Source organism: Tripterygium wilfordii, chromosome 14 (assembly GCF_013401445.1).
Source record: "Tripterygium wilfordii isolate XIE 37 chromosome 14, ASM1340144v1, whole genome shotgun sequence".
NCBI classification, from domain to species: Eukaryota; Viridiplantae; Streptophyta; class Magnoliopsida; order Celastrales; family Celastraceae; genus Tripterygium; species Tripterygium wilfordii.
This window is the reverse complement of record NC_052245.1, coordinates 12,010,052-12,028,675: the sequence shown is the minus strand read 5'-3', so window position 1 is coordinate 12,028,675 and position 18,624 is coordinate 12,010,052. Positions and strand designations below refer to the sequence as shown.

Genomic DNA, 18,624 nt, shown 5'->3' with positions numbered 1-18,624 from the left:
GGGCTCGAGATTCTGAGTTGCTTCTGGTTTCTTTCATTCTCCAATGAACTACAGCATGTCTTTGCCTTATGGCTTGGTTTTGTCAATGGAAGCTTCAATGCAAGCATCCTGTTACGCTTTTTAGGTCCTAGATTACTAGTAGTCCGCCGGTGACATGAATTTAATTGATCGATCGATCGTTATGATCAATTATTTCGATGGATGACTTCGATTATCAGTCAGTTCAGTTATCTGGATCGCTTTTGTGGAGACCCTAGAAAAATGGATCATTGATTGTCGTCATTGCCAGAACCCACACGCACGCGTACGAATAGTACAAAACACATCCACTGATCCACAAATTATATTTCAGTATTTACACAATACTAAATACAAAGAAAAAGAAATGGCATCCCTGGTAATATTCCTGGAACCAGAGGGGCAATTACGAGTGGCCTTCCTCTTTATCTCTTCTTCAATCTTCACTTCCCTTTATTATTCCACCCCCCTTCATTAGTGAGACAGGATTCCATTAACAAATTACTTTCTTTTCTCTCATATTTAGCTCAAGATTTTCTTTTCCAAATTCCATTAGGAAGAAAATAAAAACTTTCTTATTATAGACAAATCAATCTCCAAACCCACATGTGTGCACATAACCATTTTTAATTTTGTTCTCTTGATTTCATAGGGCATCATAGGTCTTTTCTCCCAACAAAGAAACAAAGTCCATTCCTTTATGATCATTTCACCTTTTTCTCTTCACAATCTCATCAGGATTTTGATTCCAATAAGAAATTGCCCATCTTTTCTCATCAGGGCATCTGTTCTTCCACTTCTCTTTTTGTCATTGATCTTCGTATTTATATCCCTCTGCGGCTTTGTCTGCAAATACCCAACTCAAGCCATGAAGGTTCATCCTTTACCCAAGAAGCAAAACAACATCGCAATCCGATACCAAAACAATATAACGGCAAACCCATCCTCGGTTGGGTCCAACAAGAACCTCCGGCGGTTGCCCCACATCTTTAGCCGGATCTTAGAGCTGCCCTTCCGGTCGGACGCGGATGTGTCGATTGAGGAGAGTGACGACTGCTTCCGATTTGTGGCGGAGACGGAGGACATCGGCAGGGATGTGAGGGCTCAGGCTATTGAAATTCATCCAGGGGTCACTAAAGTTGTGGTGAGGCCTAATGGGTATGTTGAATTCTCATTGGTTGATGATCTTGAATTGGATATGTGGCGGTTCAGGCTGCCGAATACTACACGGCCAGAGCTGGCTAGCGCGGAGTGGGCAGATGGAGAGCTGATAGTGACTGTGCCAAAAGGGGAGGAAGATGGGGATGGGGAGGAGGCAGAGGAGGTTTGGGGAGATGGGGGTGATGGAGCTTACAGAGGAGGTATGGGAAATAGTAGGCTTGTGCTTGTACAGTGATGATGATGATAGCATAGCTGCTTTCCCCCCCCTTGAATGAATGTTATTATGGATTTTTAATTTGCAAGTCAGTTGTTGAATGTTACTGGTAACAGGGATTAACCCCTTTTGTATGCTTGTTTTCATGGAATCTAAGAAATCAAGGATTTATTTTAAATGATCACTATAGCAGTTGGAGGAAATTTTTGTGTAGGTCTTGTCAGATTGCAAGTCACACCACTTAGATGCACTGGACTCTCGCATTGGTGGTGAGTTCTTCCCACGGATATACTCAGCCTTAACCCTGCATTTGGGGTGTAGGTTTTATTGTGATTAATTGGCTATCTTCTCTGGAGTAACATCAATAGAAGGTTGTTAGGATAGTGGCTTTAAATAACTTATATGATGCATTCTTTCGGTTGTCTTGTATTTTTTTTGAAGAAATACTTGAATATTGTGGTTCTTCTTGAGTATTAGCCATGGAGTACTGAATGTAGTTTTTGGATGGTGAATTAATGTTGTTTCGATGGACTAGGCATAGTATTATTCTTTTCTTTTCTCTGTAACATTTCTCAGCACATACTGGCATGTAGTATTTTTCTTTTGTTCAGCCTTGACCCTGATCCGAAGGCATTATTTATGCACGGAGAATCACTTTCCTGGTTAAGAATAAATACTTTTGGGGTCATTTTTCTTCTGTTCTTTGTGTAATCCATTCCAGGACCTAATTCTTTCATTTTAGTGATTTAAATGTGCCACATATCACATCATGTTTTCACTAATAAGTGATATATTATGCCATCTTTTGAGGCCTTTTAGTCACTTTTGTTCTTAGCCCAACATTTTTTTTGTTCTTTCTGTAAGAGCTCCTTTTTCTCTTTCTCCACTTCTCCCTCTTCTTTTTCCCTCATGACAGGTGCCAGGATTAGAGCTTGCATTTTTCATATTTTATTCCGGATTGACCAACAATCCATAGTATACATCTTTATACGGCTTTTTAAAATGTAATGATATTTTCTTTTTACAAGGATAGTGATCCATATAGATTGAGCTTTAAATGTCTGCTGAATATATTCTCATTCTATTGAGTTAAATTTCTCTACTCCACATCACTCCATCAGCATCCTTGAGATTCTGATTACAAGTTATTCCATGGTGCTCTACTCCTCAATGGGTTTTTGTCCTCATCTTAAGATAGCGGTTGCCATCTCTATTGCGTCCTTGACTTTTGTTATGCTTCTTACAGGACAGTTCCCTTTACTGAATATATTAGTTACTAATCTATCATTTCCCTTTCCTGTAGCTAACCTGACCTTTTATCTGGAGGCTTTTGAACCCTATGAAACTTGGGTGATAATACATGTTTCATATGATGGTGTCAACTACAATGCAAAGTTGTTTGTAGACTGTTAGTGTGAGACCGACATAAGTTTAGTTTTAGATTTCATTCTATGTGTAGACTGCTAATCTGTGGATGTTGAATTTGCAGTAATTTATTCAAGGGTAGGGTGCTTTAAATCATGAATTGTTGTTCGAGTTCATGACATCTGAACTCATATAAGTTATGTTTTTCTTAATTTCTTTTTTGAAACTGTTGCTTGTTTGCTGCTGCTGCAACACTATGTACTGGCACAGTATGTACCGTTCTTCTTTTTCCCTGAGTGTGACCATCCATTGACCTAGGGCTATCCGCACATCTACCACCATATCTCCTAACCCTTTCCCAGAAGGAAAACCCCCGAGAAATATTCTCAGCTGGTTTGAACTCCCGACTTTAGCGTCGTCATCCGCATTTAGTCTAGATATATAACCAACTGTTGTTTACTTCAAAATCAGACATATTTGGTCGTGGAGATTAAACTAGTTCCTACTTCCTAGAATGCGCATCACATTCCAGTGCAAGCTTATAACAATTTGCGCTCGTGATCATATTCCCTTGTGTAAATTTTGCGCCTGTATGGAGGAACACAGAAATTTGCACCAGAGAGCATATCTTCTCTATACCATGGCATGAACAGTAAACAAAAGACCATACACTTGACATCTCATCCAATAAATTTTCTTTTGCACCAACAATTGTTTTCCAGATTTTGATAAACAACAGCTCAAGAGTATATAAAAAAAAATGTATTAGAACATGTATGATCTTGTTTCTAAGCTGTACGTATCTTCACGTAGAGCACCATTGTAGCTCAGACAAAACCCTAAAGAATATTTGAGAGATGCACAAAGACGGGTTCCAAATTACAATAAATGGGGTGCTTTGCTGAATCAAGTGACTGCCTGTCAAACAGGATCCTCAATCAAAAAATGCAGGGCAGGTGGCAAAAATCCATTTACAAAGCACATATCAACATTGTCGAGCATCAACTGCCCAGCAGATTCCACTCCCTGTTCGCTTAACGATATGAAAATGTATGAGGTCAAGAAGGAAGAAGGATCATCCAAATAACGAGATGCGTTGTACGGCCATGTGCCTCTGCAAGTATTTCTGAATTCCTTCAGATTCTTCCGCCAAACCCAGAACTCTATTGATGCTACTGATCCATTCGGATGATGACATCTTTAAGGCAATTATACAACTGAACTTGCACTCCACATTTTGTAGGGCACAAAAAATTCATCATGAACACAAGAAACCCTTCCTATGACAATAGCCAGGGATGTAACTACTCACACACGATGCAGAAATAGACTAGGAAAAATTCACAGGTGATGATCAGTTCAGAGAATGAAAACAGCTCAACGGAAAAATCTGACGAACATGACCAGAGACAGAACAGATCACGTAGGAATTAAATTCATTTCTCAATTTACATACCAAAGTGTTCCTTCAGGATACGGTTAGGGGTCTTTCCAAATCCTTTGGCCACCTCTTCCATCTCCCTGAGTTTCATGATTTCCCTGTTTACCTGAACCAATCTGTTTGAGATAGCAGTAAGTAAGCTAACAGGTTCAATGCGTGATGTTCTTCGATGTGCTAGTGCTGACCTCTCTCTATCTAATTGCTGATATAGATTACGAAGATAATTCTTCTGAGCATAGAGTTGGTCCTCTGCAATTTTATACTCTAATTCCTGGGATTTACGCAGAGCCTGAAGAACCTCATCAATTTCATTTTCGAGCTTCAGAGACTCATTCAGATAATCAGATGATTCGGTTACAAGTTGCAAAGAGTTTGTTCTATCATGCACATAATCTTGGTGGTTTGTAGCTTCCAATGTGGCATTTCCAATATCTGGGGCTCCTGTTCATGAACAGATGAAAAAATAATTACAAGTACCCAGGAGCTGACAGAGAGAGAAAATACATGTAAGTTAAGAACAAAACAAAAGTGGCAAAAATATACATTTGGTCCCTTGACTACACCCTTGGTTTCATTTTTGTCCTTAAAACTTTTTTGGCTCTTAAACCAATAAACCACACAAATATAATGGTAAGCACAAAGCAAGCATACATTTGACCTTAGTACTTCTAAAACAATAAGTTGGAACTACATCAGGTAGGATGAGAATTCAAGGTAAGACTTTTCACCATTTTAAATTAATCTTAGCTTTCATAGTTTTTCTTTTCTTTTCCTTGTTAATTTTTCTATTTTCGAACTAACTGGTACCAAACCGACCAAAGTAAACTCTGGATAGGGCCACATTGTACCAAACCTACCAAGGTAAACTCTGGATACTCACAGTCACGAGAAAACCATGTCGTAACAAAACTCTTCACTATATTTTCCATGTAGAACCTCTCCTAGGGAAAGCGATGTACCGACTAAATCATGGACATTAGAAATCTCTTGCAAACCACAAGTATTAGTTGAATAGAAGTTGCACAAGGCCATTCGAAACCAAGACTTGTGAGTATAGGCTGGTTCCAGGGTTCCACACTCTCATCACCAGACTGCCCTTGTTCGGATAATCCAAACTTTTCACTATAACCTCAGAAAATTGGCTTGGATTGACACATCACATGATGAACACCACTCAACAATAGGTCTGGGGATCCACCCTGATTTGCTATCAGGATAGAAAGCGCTTACTAGGACAGTCACGTACTAGGGTGTAATTACACTTACTGGTTACAACGTAAACTATCAGGCCCAAAGAGCTTTATCCCACATTGTTTTCCCTAATTCTGAAACATTTTCTAGCACTGTGTGTACTAGATAAGATGCAGCAAAGTTCAGTAACTTCCCAAAACCCTGACATATGTAAGCTGCTATACAATAAATATGCATGAAACCCATTTCAAAAGAACAAAACAAAAGACAGTGGTCCCAGAACAAAAGTGAGAGAGACAGAGAGATAGAGAGAGCAAGTATGCCTCTTGATGCACTCAAGAAAGTATATTTTCATGTGTAATGATTGATTTGACTAAAGGGAAAGGTAGGCAGAGAAAAAATTACCTGTGGAAATAGCTTGGGCAGCATCTTCAGTTTTAAAGATATCGTCAAGTGAAGCACCACATTTAAGCTGGCATAAATACAATCCATTCATACTCCTAATTTTGAGAACGTAAAAAGGAGAAGAAGGGCTTTTTGAAAATGCAAACAAATAAATATTTCTCCACCCATAATGTATCAGCTTTACCTTTGCAATGGCCAATTCAATGCGGCTCAGTAACTCCCTTGTCCCAATTTTCCGGGATCCACGTAAAATGCACAAGCCAACGTTTAGAATTTTGTCAAGGTCATCCCGAGAATTGATGTCTTCCCAATTTTTTAAGAGGTTCTTTACATATGGAACTAGATCTGTCCTTGCATCACAGCGCCGGCAATAGTATTCTGCATCCAAACCAATGCTTCCACCAACCGTTCCCGCCAAGTAAGATCGAAGACCGCAGTTAATGTGAGCAACATGTCCACATATGTATCCATCACCCACTATTGCTTGACATTTGAGGTAGCTGTAGCCCCTATAATCTGAAGTTACAGTCTTGGAACAAAGAATACAACAGCATTCACGGCAGAACCGAGGTTCAGCACAGCAAATATTACAAGGCATGACAGCCGAAGGTGAGACTTCTGCTGTTTCCATAAAACTGCTACACGTCTTATTCCCAGCCTTGCAACCAATAGTATCAGACTCGCAAACAGATTCAGAGTGTTTTGCTTCTGGAGGCAAAGGAACCGAACTACGCACTGCCTTACCTATAGTAGAACAACAACGCTGAACAATGAAAATCTGAAGGTGACAAGAGAAGATGTTAACATGATTACGCTGTTTATGCCATTATCAATAGTGCTAATGGTTGTTGAGAGCTTACAACAAACACACGAGCCAGTAATTTACACTTTTCCAAAAACTTGAAATTTACTCATGGGCGTTTAACTTGGAAAAGAAATGATTTTGAAGGCAAATTCTTAGCTACTACACCAATATAGACCATCCCACATAGTTATTTCTACCTTCTAGCATTGGAATAGTTAATAAGAAATTATCAACCAAAAAAAAAGGAAACATGGAATCTAATGAATCCAAAAAGAAAAGTTCCATTAATCTTTCTCCACTGCCCGAAACAAGTGTGGTTAACATCTAATCCTTCATTACCAGAGTACCAGCATCAAAAGCTCCTTCCCACCAGAAAAATTAATGTTTCTTTTTTTTTTCCCAAATATCCAGCTATTTAGTAAAGAAATTAATTGTACCATCACATTACCCTTCTTTGAACTACCACTGAAATTCCAAGCACTCAGTTCTTCATCGATCAAGTGGGAAACCACCTTCGAGATGCCCAAAATTATTAGAATAAACTCCCAAAGGCCCACGACTATACATAATGAAATACGTGATTCACAATTTCCTCTGTTGTCTCTTTTGTTTACAAAGGAAATCCTAAGACAATTTATAAATACAACTAAGTTTGCATTTCGTTTTGGAAAATGTTTTCTGTTTTCATTTTTTTATTTTAGGGAATGAAAAGAGTTTTCACAGTGAAACTTTCCCAACAGTTCAAAATTTTTGGAATAAAGTTCTCCAAATTACCATGTGTCAAAAGTCTCCATCTGGAGAAATTATTCTTTCAGAGCTTATGAAGAGCTTCTGTCAGCTCATGCAAGATAATGCAACCACCAAAGCAATCTAAATATGCAAAGCACTCTAAGGCAGTCTTAAATAGATCAAGAAACCATCCAGTCTATAAAAAATAGAAATTGCCAACACAAACCATTTATTCAAGCACATTTACGAAAAAAACTACAGAGTTAGTTATCCATAATAAAAGAAAATGGCTACCCAAACAATGAAGCTTCAAAATTGACATTCTTGACCAGTAGACGTAGTGCCCTAATCTACATTGATATCTGCTTTTTATTTGAATCACAAAGCCCACTATAATTATCAAGATGCAATTGTTGCATTGACGTTGGAAGAAAGCGTGCAACAACTTACGGTTATAAAGACATGCAAACAATATACAGCTCTAATCTTAGCAAACAATAAAACTAAAGCTGAGATAACTTTGAAATTCAAAAAAACAAAACAACATTTTTTACAACTAACCATTTGATGATTGATTCTTTGAAGGGATCTTCCAGCTGAATGAAGCGAAAAATGCATCAATATCTGCATTAGGAAACTTTGCCTCGATGTAATGTTCAACAGAAAGCTTGCTTGCAAAAGTGCGCTTCTTAGATTGTCTAGAACATAGACGACTTGGAAGATACAAATATCTATCCAAATAGTGGCCGCCTGTCAAGGCAACTCTTCTCCCCACCTTCCAACCCCAAATATCTCCCGGATTAGGCCAATCTACAGGAGCATATGGCAATCCTTCACCAGACTCCTCAGGATCGACTGGCCTTAGAAAATTTCGATTTGCCTTCAGCTCATCCATATTGCTTTCATTGTCAGTCTCCATGGATTCTACTCAGATTACAAAGTGTCTGAATCTCTGATGATGATGCGCTAGACTCAATGTTGTTTGGACATCTTTTAAGTAATTAAGAATACCACAAAATACCATCTCCATCAGTTAGAGGAATTTTCAAAAGGATTTTGAGGAATCAAAAACTAATTGAATTATAAAGAGGCACTTTACTGAAGATAAAAATTTAAAGCGTTTATCAGTGAGTAATTAGGTCTCGTACAAGATATCTAATCATTTTGTTTCAGAATATATGGCCTGCAAGTGGAATCATTAAAAATGAACTTCCTCCGAAAATAAAAGAGCACCAACAGCGTGACAAAATGAACCAGACGTTATGGTATTCTGAGCCCTCAGTCTTCTACTCTTCTATCCTTCAATTTAACAAACATCAAGCCCCTAGTGAAACCATGGAGAAAAATCTTGTCCTACAACTCTATACCGGAGAAAGAGAAATTCCTCTAATCCACTAAAAGTTAACTTCATTAATAAATTGCAGTGAATCAAGAACCTAAAACTGAGGGGAATTTTACCTCTAATTATTGACATGCTCATAATTACGATAATGATAATTGAAACGTCAGCATATGTTTATAACCAAACATATGCTAAAGAACACTCAACAGTCGATTGAATAGCATCAACGACCAGCATTCTGAGAAAATGACAAGCAAACAATACAAAACAAAAAAAAACACAGAAGCTATCAGCAAACTCAACGAATTAGAATAACAAATTATCTAAACAAAGTATAGAAAATGGATACAGACTGTTTTCGATATACAACGAGGCCACCGAATGCACGTTCATCAATTTAAAATTAGCTAGCATCCCTCCTTTTCAGGTTCTCAGTTCTTACTCATTTATTCGAACAGAAGATGAATCCCCTTAAAGAAGCAGACGGTGTTGATCAAATTCACGAGCTCCGATAAACCTTAACACACAGATTCGCCTGCAAAGAGGTTAAAATTCACGAAGTTAAAAAGGATTTTCACGCTTATAAGGAATCGAAAACGTTGGAAACGCAGAGACAGCACCAGAAGAGAAGAATGAACAACCAGTTCGCAACAGAGACAGAAGCCCTAGGCCCTGGCCAACAGAGAGAGAGAGAGAGACGGAGGTGGCCCCGACCAATAATGCTCACTGAATTTTAAACGACTACAACCACCGAAGCTAGTGGAAATGACGATTTTAACCCCCAAATATTTTTGCGGCGTTTGTCCGGCCACTTGAATCGGCCATCGACATATTATATTAAACAGGTTTCTTACAACGGCGCCGGCGCCAGGGATTCTCCGACTGCGTGAAAGCTGACGCGCCGACTGATTATATTTAATAATAATTTCATCCTACTAATTAGTTTTTTATTTTTTTATTTTGACTCATTTAAAAATTTAAAAATAAATTATCAATAGGTTTTCTAAAGAACATTATTGTTTAAATAATACACTATTTTCATGTAGGAGGAGTAGCATGCCTCTTAAGCTAAGGTTGTATTATTTTGAATTGATATGATTGATGTAATATTTCAGAGATTACTGATACTTATGTTTTTAGACACGAATGCGTTACCATAACTTACATATATGTGTTGGGTGATTTCTATTGATTTGGAGGATGCACAATTCGTTTATAATTGTAAAGTCTACAATTTGAATCCAATAGTTTGAAAGATGTGACACATCTGATATAATTTGTATATAAAGCCTTGACTGAAAGCAATAGAAGTAATTTGCCAGAAGAAGAAGAAAAAAGAAGAAGCTTAGCAATCAATAAATTGATTGACTTGAAAAACCATACACAGATGCAGAGGAAGCTAAAATAAGCAACCTCTTACAAACAAAGTATAGCCGTTGGTGTCTGATTAGACTACCAACGGTTATGAAACTACAAAAGAGAACAATAGGCCAATGGCCCAATCAATTCAGCCCAGTGGAATTACTCCAGTGGGTTTACAAACTAAAGAACAAGAGAGCTAATAATACAATAGGGCTCAAGCCCAACAACTTCAGATCTTCTTCTTCCTCATATCTGCAAGACAGACAAGAGATGGAAGCAGCACGACGGAAGCAATACATAGAAGAGCATCACGTAGAAGAGAATCTTATCAACATCACACCACATTTTTGTTTTTCAATTTTTAAAATTTGTCTAACTTTTTCTCCACCATTATATGTGAATTGTAGACATTAGGGAATTATGGAGCCCCCAAATCCGATTTCTAGAGCTTAAGATGCAATATGATATTGGTCCGGTTTGTGATTTTTGTAATTTATGTATTGTTAAGACCAAAATATACCACATCGGTTGGGATACCACACCGGTTGGATCTTGCCTTTCCGAGTAGTATATATTAGTAAAGCCCCTCCCTTACACTCAACTATGCATTTTTATGGGCTTAGCCCACGTACTGTATAATCTTACGACTAAACAGCTCTCACATAACAACAGCCTTAACAACTATGACTTGTTAAGAAAGAAAGATTAAAAAACAAGCTATTGCTTCGCTAGTCTTCCACTATATAATTTTAGCCTCTGTGAACCCCTTCAAAGAGTATTTGCTGGTTTTTACTTTTTACATAATCCACTTCTGCAAATTAAAGACTGCAACAACATTACATGCAAGCGATTGCTTATAGATATATAACAGAGATACATTAAACAGGATGACAACAGAACGAAACAAAAAGACAACCTCCAAGCTACAATGGAAGAACATGTTCGACTACTACAGCTTGCTGATCCCCAGATTTTAAGCAAGGCCACTCTCGCATTTCTAGCTAAGAGCATTACCTATTTTGAATCAAGTCATATTAAGTCGAGCCGCACCCGGCCAATTGAAGTTCTGACTAAATGTCTGATAACTGTTCGTCCTTGGTTTCAAACCATTTGCAATTCAATGCTGGGTCTAATCTCCACATCGTGAGCGAGGAAGAGCATTACTCAGCTGTAATGCAATGCAATGGACCGGGGTTATTCAGAATGACCTAAAGGAACGTTTATTAACTGCACAAATCTCAGCACCATCCAGTGTTGAATAAAATGAAAAGGCAGTGATGATTACCAACAAATAGGTATGGTGATTATCGAAAAAAAGAAAGAAAGAATGGAAATGTAAATTCAAACCAAGAAGTTCGCTCCGACGCGAGAAAAGCAGCAGAAGATGTTCCTTAGAACTGCTACATTTTCATATCACAAGAATGCTATAGAGAGCATAGAAAAGTACAATTAAGCACCTACCGGCTGCCAGCAGCAAAACTGGTTTCCGAGAAAATAAAAAAAAAAAAAAAATCGGCCTTCTATATGAATGTTTTTAACATGCATCCTTCCCATACTCCTAGGCTCTTCCAATGTCAATCTGATGTCGTGCACCACTACTTCTTGTCATCTTTTTCAGCAAACATATCTGAAGTTCCAATGAAAATACATATAATCAATCTTTCAGAATATTCTATTCCTACAGGGTACTAGTTTTCTTTCTATTATACTAAATTCTTCGTCTAGTTTTTATCTAAAACCACATTTTTTCGGATATTTCACTACCCCATCAACATCTTCAACCGTTGAAAACAATGAAGGATTACCAGCAAGCATGGGAAAAACCCAAACAGATGTTTCACATTGTAAATATCAGGGAAAAATATCAACAGATAGGATCAGCTTCAAAGACAGACAGACCGAGGGGGGGGGGGGGAAACTAACAAATGTGAAAAGAGATTCCACATGATGCATATCAGGGATAAAACATAAAGAGAAGGAATTCAGCCTAGTGGAAATAAATAGTTACCTGTCCGGTTTGTTGGTAAAACTTCAAAGACAGAGTGGATTCCTTTCACCTATAAATATGTTATTGCCTAATGATTTCCAAGCAAGCATTCTTCATATATCGTCATCAATTGCTCTGCTACCTGCTTCACATTGAAATCATATATATGTGCACATAATCAAACAAGCATGCTAAACTAAATATTTAACAGAATGCTCATATAATAGTATTGGCTGGACTTGACAAACACATGGATGCTATTGTGACTAAATGGAGTACACCAACTCTTGCACACTCATGTTTGTGAGATTAGATAACATGTTTGGGTACCGTCTTGAACCCAAAAGCTTAACCTAAGTTTAGGGTCCGTTGGTGTATGCCAGTCTTTACCATTATCCGTCATATCTAACCAATGTGAAATTCCAATCACATGTATAAGTGGCAACTCCAGCCCGGAAATTGCAAGAGAATTGTGTACATGATAGAAAAATTATGTAACATTATTTCAAGCTTGATTATATACTAGAATCGGAATATTATTTGGGAAATCAAGCACAAACAGAATCAAACAAACTTTGCGCATGCATACTCTAGCTATTGAACTAGACCCACTGACTCAAATTAGTCCATGCAAATTCATGGTCTTTCAGTCATTCTAACACAATCCAAGAATGCTTTCAGAGATCCTAGTGGTTGATCTATGGTCAAGAACTCAAGGAACATTCAACCACCTACTGCTCTAGCCATAAATATATAAAGTAACTTGACAAACCATCACTTCAAAAAAATGACAAATCATTAGCCCAAAATTAATCAAAGAGAATGTGAAGAACCAATAGAAATGAAGGTATACCTCCTCAAGGCTGCCATCCTCAATCTCCGTGTTGAAAGAGAACAACATGCTCTCGAAGAGCATATTTTCTAAATCTTCCACACAAACAGGTCCTGTCAATTTCGAAAAAGAAAGAGAAACAGAAATGTGACCTTAATTACACTCATAATCGAATTCTCACAACAATATTGAACAATCAAACAAAGGAGAAGCGAATTAACAACCTTTATACTGAACGAACCAAGAGAAGATCTCGGAGGCGAGCTGGTGAGATTTTCGGAGGGAGTCACGGCCGCCCCACTGGTTTTGGACAGCCATTTGAAGGCCATTCCACCTCGAGAGAAGCAAAGCGATCCTCTCCTGGATACGAGAGACAGAGTCAGACCTTTTCGGACGCGCAGAGATCACAAAATGATTGTCACCATTATTAATGGATTCCATATTTGATTACTCTGTCCTCGGCCTTCGACTCTGCAATCCTGTCTCCTCTCAGAGACAGAGAGGATTCAAGTTTGCTTCGCCAATAGGAGAGAAGATGAAGAAGCGCGAGGAATTGGGATCGGAAGAGAGAAACACGGTGGATGTTGGGTTTTATCGACTTTACGCGCCATTTCACCAACGGTTTAAGGGTTAATTAAGATAAAATTAGAGATTAACCTGGTCAAATCTTCTATTTTTTTCGTGGGCCAATATTAAAAGGCCCAAACATTAACGTTATTAAGCCTACTCATCGACTACCATTACAAACCATGACCGTAGAACACGGACCCTCACATGCCACCCCTCACTCCCAACTTCATCGGCACCATCATCGACTCAGCCGTGTAAACGCGCTCCTTGCTTCTAGGTCACGCCGCCCATGCCTTGATAATCAAGGTGTGTAAACAGTAGTTTCGATCGATTTTTTACAAGAATTTAATCGATTGATCGGTTAGTTATCGGCAGTTTTTTCAGTTGTTTATGACTGTTTGATCCAGAAGGTAAACATATATTTTTATCTGTTCCTTTTTTAATTTCCTTCCCCCTTTAAGTTGTCAGCTTGCGAGTGAACAGTTGCAAGCTGAATGCCACGTGCGACATAGTAGGCAACTGCAGAATGCCACCTAATCTAAACTCTAAAGAACCTTGCCACGCATACTCTTACAGGCCAAAGCTGACCTCCGTTACCATTGGACACCTGCCACAGAAATGCCACGTCTACTGCCCAAACTGCTTTGCTTTTCCTATATATGTCAGGAGTCCCAAGCTAGCAGGAACAAACCATTCCGCAAAACCTAATCCTCTCACAGCATCATAAATTCATACCACGTTGAAGATGAGTCAAATTCAGCAAAGAACGCCAGGGCAAGAACAAGAACCCATTAACTACGGCGACGTGTTTAATGTCTCCGGTCCGCTAGCAACCAGACCAATAGCACCGGAGGACGCAGCCATGATGCAGACTGCAGAAACGACAATTCTTGGAAAAACCAAGGGGGGCGGTCCAGCTGCTGTCATGCAATCGGCAGCCACAGTCAACGAACGAGCTGGCTTAGTGGACCATTCACCATCGTGATGTCACTGATATTGCTGGAACACAAGGCGTCGCTGTCACTGAGTTTGACGTCCCTGGAGCTCGCATAATCACCGAATCAGTCGGTGGACAGGTCCGATCTAAAACAATTTATAAGCGCGTACATACATGCGTTTGACGGATCTGAGGCTTCACGATTCATTTAAAATTGTATACATCAAAGAATTGTGGATTCTCGAAATCCGTGTGACCGAGATTGATATTTTATTTTATTATTGATTATATGTTGAGTAGGTTGTTGGGCAGTACACGCAAGTAACGCCGGTGTCTCAAGAGGTTGTCGCGGAGGCAGCAGTGGAGCAGAGTAAAATCACTATAGGTGAAGCGCTCGAAGCAGCAGCGTATTCGGCTAGTAAGAAGCCAGTGGATCAAAGCGATGCGGCCGCAATTCAAGCAGCCGAGGTGAGAGCGACTGGCAGCAATGTAATCTCGCCGGGCGGTCTGGCAGCTTCGGCTCAGTCTGCTGCGTCTTTCAATGCCAATGTGGATCGGGACGAGGTTAAGGTCAAACTCGGCGAGGTTTTAAGGGTAAAAATTGAATCACACTCTTAAGCACGTGCATATATAGATTCGTGGATGTATATATATATATATATATATTATTCGATTTTGTTAATTCACTACCAAAAACAGCAGATTTAGCCACGGAATATTCCGTCGCTGACCAATGAAATTCCGTCACTAAATCATTTTGTGACGGAATTTGTGATGGAAAATATTCCGTCACAAAAACCCTCGTCACTAAATTTTGCGACGGAACTTAGCGACGGGATTTAGTGATGGAATGCGCGGCGGAATGTTCGACGAAAATTTTGTGACGGAAACATTTACGACGGAATTGGTGATGAAATATTCCGTCACAAATTAAATTAAAAAAAGTAATGTTTAGTTTTGGCGACGGAATATTCCGTGGCCAATTAGCCACGGAATATTTTGTCACTAATTCGCCTCGTAATTTAGGTGGTAAATTCGCCACGGAATTTTCTGCGGCGAATTAGTAACGGAATATTCTGTCGCAAAACTAATTTAATATTTATTTTTGGAATTTTTTATTTTATTTACAAAATTAATTTAATATTTATTTATATTTAGAATTTTTTGTTATTTTATTTAGATATAATTTGATCATACATTGTAATTAAAATGCATCACAAACATTTGTAATAAAAATATTTATATAAAAATTGTGTTGAAGTCAAATTGTCAAAATATATTACAACAATTAAACTGCAATCTATAATCTAAACCCCGTCAGAATCGTGCTCTTCATCGTCAACGTCATTACATAGCGGTTGCATTCCAAACCGAGCAAAGATTTGCTTGGCTTCTTTCATCTTCTCATAGTCAGCCTGTACAAATATTAACAAATTAATAATGACTTTTATATATAAATTGAGATTTAAATTTAATAAAATTTATATTACTTACATATATTTTAGCCGACCGTGCATCAACAAATTCTCCAGTACCCTTTTTCTGATGGGTACGACGAAAAATCTCGGGCTGAGTAGGATCCTGACCAAGTGGTCGTATGAACTCTTTGGAGCCAGAACCAGCCCCCTACATGTCCATTGGCGAGACCTGCGAGCTGGATACAGGTGATACAGGGGGCATCTATGTCCCTCAACTTTTTTGCGAAAATAATCCAGTATAAAACAATAAGACAACCGAAAGCAATAACTGTGAAACAAAAACCCAATTGTGAAGTCTCTTCTCCTCTACTTCTTAGAACAATAGGTGAACATTACAAAAACAACAGCAACAAATATACAAAAATCAATAACAGCATAATTGAAATTTTATGGATCAAAGAAAGGATGACCAGAAGTAGCCTATTATTTAGCATGAGTTTTCGTAATGGATTGAAGCAGACAAATAGAGAAATGAAGCCTTATAATAAACAAGCACATCTTTATTTCCTTCTAAAACAGAAACCCATGACCAAAACAATAGCCACTAGTAATGAAATAACAAACAACCAAAATACAAAGAAAAAGCGAGAGCTTTGAAAAAAAGGAATTGTCAGATATTGGAATTGTTCAAAAGGTCTAACATTTCACATTGAAAAATTAAACCCAGAAATCTCCAGATATCCCAACACCCCAAAATTCCAACAATCGCAATGAAATGAGAAGAAGAATTAGAAACCAAAAGGGTTCTTACCTTCAATTTGACCACTTCCGCAAAGCAGCTTTCTTTTGTAGATCAAGAACAGGAACTTCAAGTGGGAATCAAAACCATCGAGAGAGAAAAAGGAAACTCAAATTGGGTTGTGGAGGCCGGGTTCCTTTTGGGTAGTGGAGTGCTGATGATGAGATTGTAGAAGGAACATACCATGGAGAAGTGAAAGTGGCCAACTAGGAGAGTCTCTCTCTCTATATATTGTCTTAGCATACAATAGACATAAAAGACGAACAATTGAGAGCTTGAAGCCAGCAAAGCAGAGGTACAGTATCCGTGACTATTTTGAGTAGACAACTCATATGTCGGTGGCTATTTTGAATAGCCACGGAATTAAATTCTGTGGCTATTCAAATTAGCCACGGAATTTAAATCCGTGGCTAATTTAAATACCCACAGAATTCTCAATTCTGTGGCTAAACATCTATACCTGAATCAGCCTCTCTTTGACATAAAGTCTAGCAAGCCAGTCTGGTTAACAAGATTTGGTGACGGAGTAGCATTTCTGTCACAAATTAGTGACGGAAATGTTATTCCATCGCTAATTTCAATGATATAAAACCTACTTGAGTTGACATAAAGACTGACGGGATATTGATAAACGAGATTTAGAGACGGAAATCATATTCCGTCACTAAACATCCGTACCCGAATCAAACATTTATTTGTCATAAATCTTGGTTAACAAAATTAGTGACGGAATAGCATTTCCGTCACTAAAAATCCGTACTCGAATCAAACATTTATTTGTCATAAATCCTGGTTAACAAAATTAGTGACAATAGCATTTCCGTCACTAAATTAGTGACGGAATATAATTTCTGTCACTAAAGTAGTGATGGAATATAATTTTCGTCACTAACGATCCATACCTAAACCACATCGATAACAGAAAAATACGCTTTAGTGACAGAAAACTATTCCGTCGCTCAGTTAGTGACGGATAGATATTTCCATCACAAATCTGTGACAAAAAGCCGTCGCAAAATCCGTCACAAACTTTGGCGGGATTTGGTGTTTAATTTTGCCACGAAATTAGTGACGGAATATATTCGTCACGGAAATTTTCGTCACTAATGCCGTCGCAGACCTGGTCAACTGCTAAGTTGACCTTTGCGACGGAACTTTGACTGAAATTCCGTCACTAATTCCGTTGTAGACCTGGTCATCTGCTAAGTTGACCTTTGTGACGGAACTTTAACTGAAATCTATCGCTATTTATTAAATTTAGCCACGGAAATTATTCCGTCGCTAAATTCCGTCACAAAATCGCCCCTTTGTTGTAGTGATTGAGCGTGGTTAATTTTGGGTGATATTATAGAATGCGACGACGCAGTTGCCAGCTGATAAGGCGGCGACTCGGCAGGACGCGGAAGGCGTGGCGAGTGCTGAGCTGAGGAACGACCCGAATTTGGAGACTCATCCGGGTGGAGTGGCGGCGTCTATTAATACAGCCGCTAGGATCAATGACGGCATGAATGTGTAATGCATGTGAAATATAGCGTGAAGCGATGCACTTTGTTTTTTTGTAGTGTGTGATATTGCTATATATAGGAGCCATGGTACATATGTACTATATATATGTTTGTGTGGACTTTCCATATATGTAAATGGATATGGTACTGAGAACATGCATTACTATCGAGTTTTGATTGCATGTCGTTTTGAATATGCATATCAGTGAAATCTTTTGTTATACATGCAGTTTTTTCGGGTTAATATCACTTTTGTACACGGTTGTTTCAATTTACATAGCGATTGTTTTAATTTGTACATCGTAATTCAAAATGTTCTAATTTAATCATTCAATAAAATTGTTTCAAATTGATCTCTTAGTACCTCTTTTGATGAGAGTGATATTTTTAAGAATGAGTGAGTGTCTTTCTTCTATTTTTTTTGTCCATCCTAAGAGCGAATAGCTAATGCATTTCACTTATAGAACAAAATTTTATGATCTATTTGCGACTTCTGGATGTTTCGCAGGATGATTTCATAATTCCTACGGGATGGAGATAATG

The 18,624-nt window shown here is 38.4% G+C and overlaps 4 protein-coding genes and 1 long non-coding RNA gene across 16 annotated transcripts; 2 read left to right on the top strand and 3 right to left on the bottom strand.

The window, feature by feature from the left end:
• Positions 1-476: 476 nt before the first annotated feature.
• On the top strand, positions 477-1,577 carry LOC120014543. Its single transcript, XM_038866521.1, has one exon. The coding sequence runs from the start codon at positions 719-721 to the stop codon at positions 1,412-1,414; it is 696 nt and encodes a 231-aa protein (XP_038722449.1). The 5' UTR covers positions 477-718; the 3' UTR covers positions 1,415-1,577.
• Positions 1,578-3,430: 1,853 nt separating this feature from the next.
• On the bottom strand, positions 3,431-9,501 carry LOC120015203 (protein OBERON 1-like). Of its 10 annotated transcripts, XM_038867500.1 has the most exons (8): positions 9,292-9,501; positions 9,021-9,206; positions 7,891-8,319; positions 5,980-6,539; positions 5,796-5,862; positions 4,385-4,640; positions 4,215-4,315; positions 3,431-4,038 (listed from the first exon to the last, which is right to left on the bottom strand). In XM_038867500.1, exons 3-8 carry the CDS (start codon positions 8,246-8,248, stop codon positions 3,968-3,970), a joined length of 1,413 nt encoding a protein of 470 aa, XP_038723428.1. In that variant the 5' UTR covers positions 8,249-8,319; positions 9,021-9,206; positions 9,292-9,501; the 3' UTR covers positions 3,431-3,967. The 10 variants fall into 10 exon arrangements, with proteins under 10 accessions (XP_038723428.1, XP_038723418.1, XP_038723420.1 ...); XM_038867490.1 differs by having other exon boundaries at positions 4,215-4,640; positions 9,292-9,494; XM_038867492.1 differs by having other exon boundaries at positions 4,215-4,640; positions 9,114-9,206; positions 9,292-9,494.
• Positions 9,502-10,782: 1,281 nt separating this feature from the next.
• LOC120015665 (pre-rRNA-processing protein TSR2 homolog) lies at positions 10,783-13,420 on the bottom strand. Of its 2 annotated transcripts, none has more exons than XM_038868189.1 (4): positions 13,077-13,420; positions 12,874-12,965; positions 12,042-12,162; positions 10,783-11,201 (listed from the first exon to the last, which is right to left on the bottom strand). In XM_038868189.1, the coding sequence occupies exons 1-3, from the start codon at positions 13,291-13,293 to the stop codon at positions 12,109-12,111; spliced, it is 363 nt and encodes a 120-aa protein (XP_038724117.1). In that variant the 5' UTR covers positions 13,294-13,420; the 3' UTR covers positions 10,783-11,201; positions 12,042-12,108. The 2 variants fall into 2 exon arrangements, with proteins under 2 accessions (XP_038724117.1, XP_038724118.1); XM_038868190.1 differs by lacking the exon at positions 10,783-11,201 and adding an exon at positions 11,228-11,660.
• A 533-nt stretch (positions 13,421-13,953) lies between these two features.
• On the top strand, positions 13,954-18,291 carry LOC120015748 (late embryogenesis abundant protein D-34-like). The gene is given in 4 exon segments (XM_038868296.1): positions 13,954-14,395; positions 14,397-14,498; positions 14,660-14,953; positions 17,928-18,291. Coding segments are annotated over 4 exon segments (789 nt in total). The 5' UTR covers positions 13,954-14,167; the 3' UTR covers positions 18,093-18,291.
• Positions 15,583-16,895, bottom strand: LOC120015750. Of its 2 annotated transcripts, XR_005471812.1 has the most exons (3): positions 16,589-16,889; positions 15,854-16,013; positions 15,583-15,774 (listed from the first exon to the last, which is right to left on the bottom strand). It is a non-coding gene; the product is annotated as an uncharacterized LOC120015750 (long non-coding RNA). The 2 variants fall into 2 exon arrangements; XR_005471811.1 differs by having other exon boundaries at positions 15,854-16,895.
• Positions 18,292-18,624: the final 333 nt, after the last annotated feature.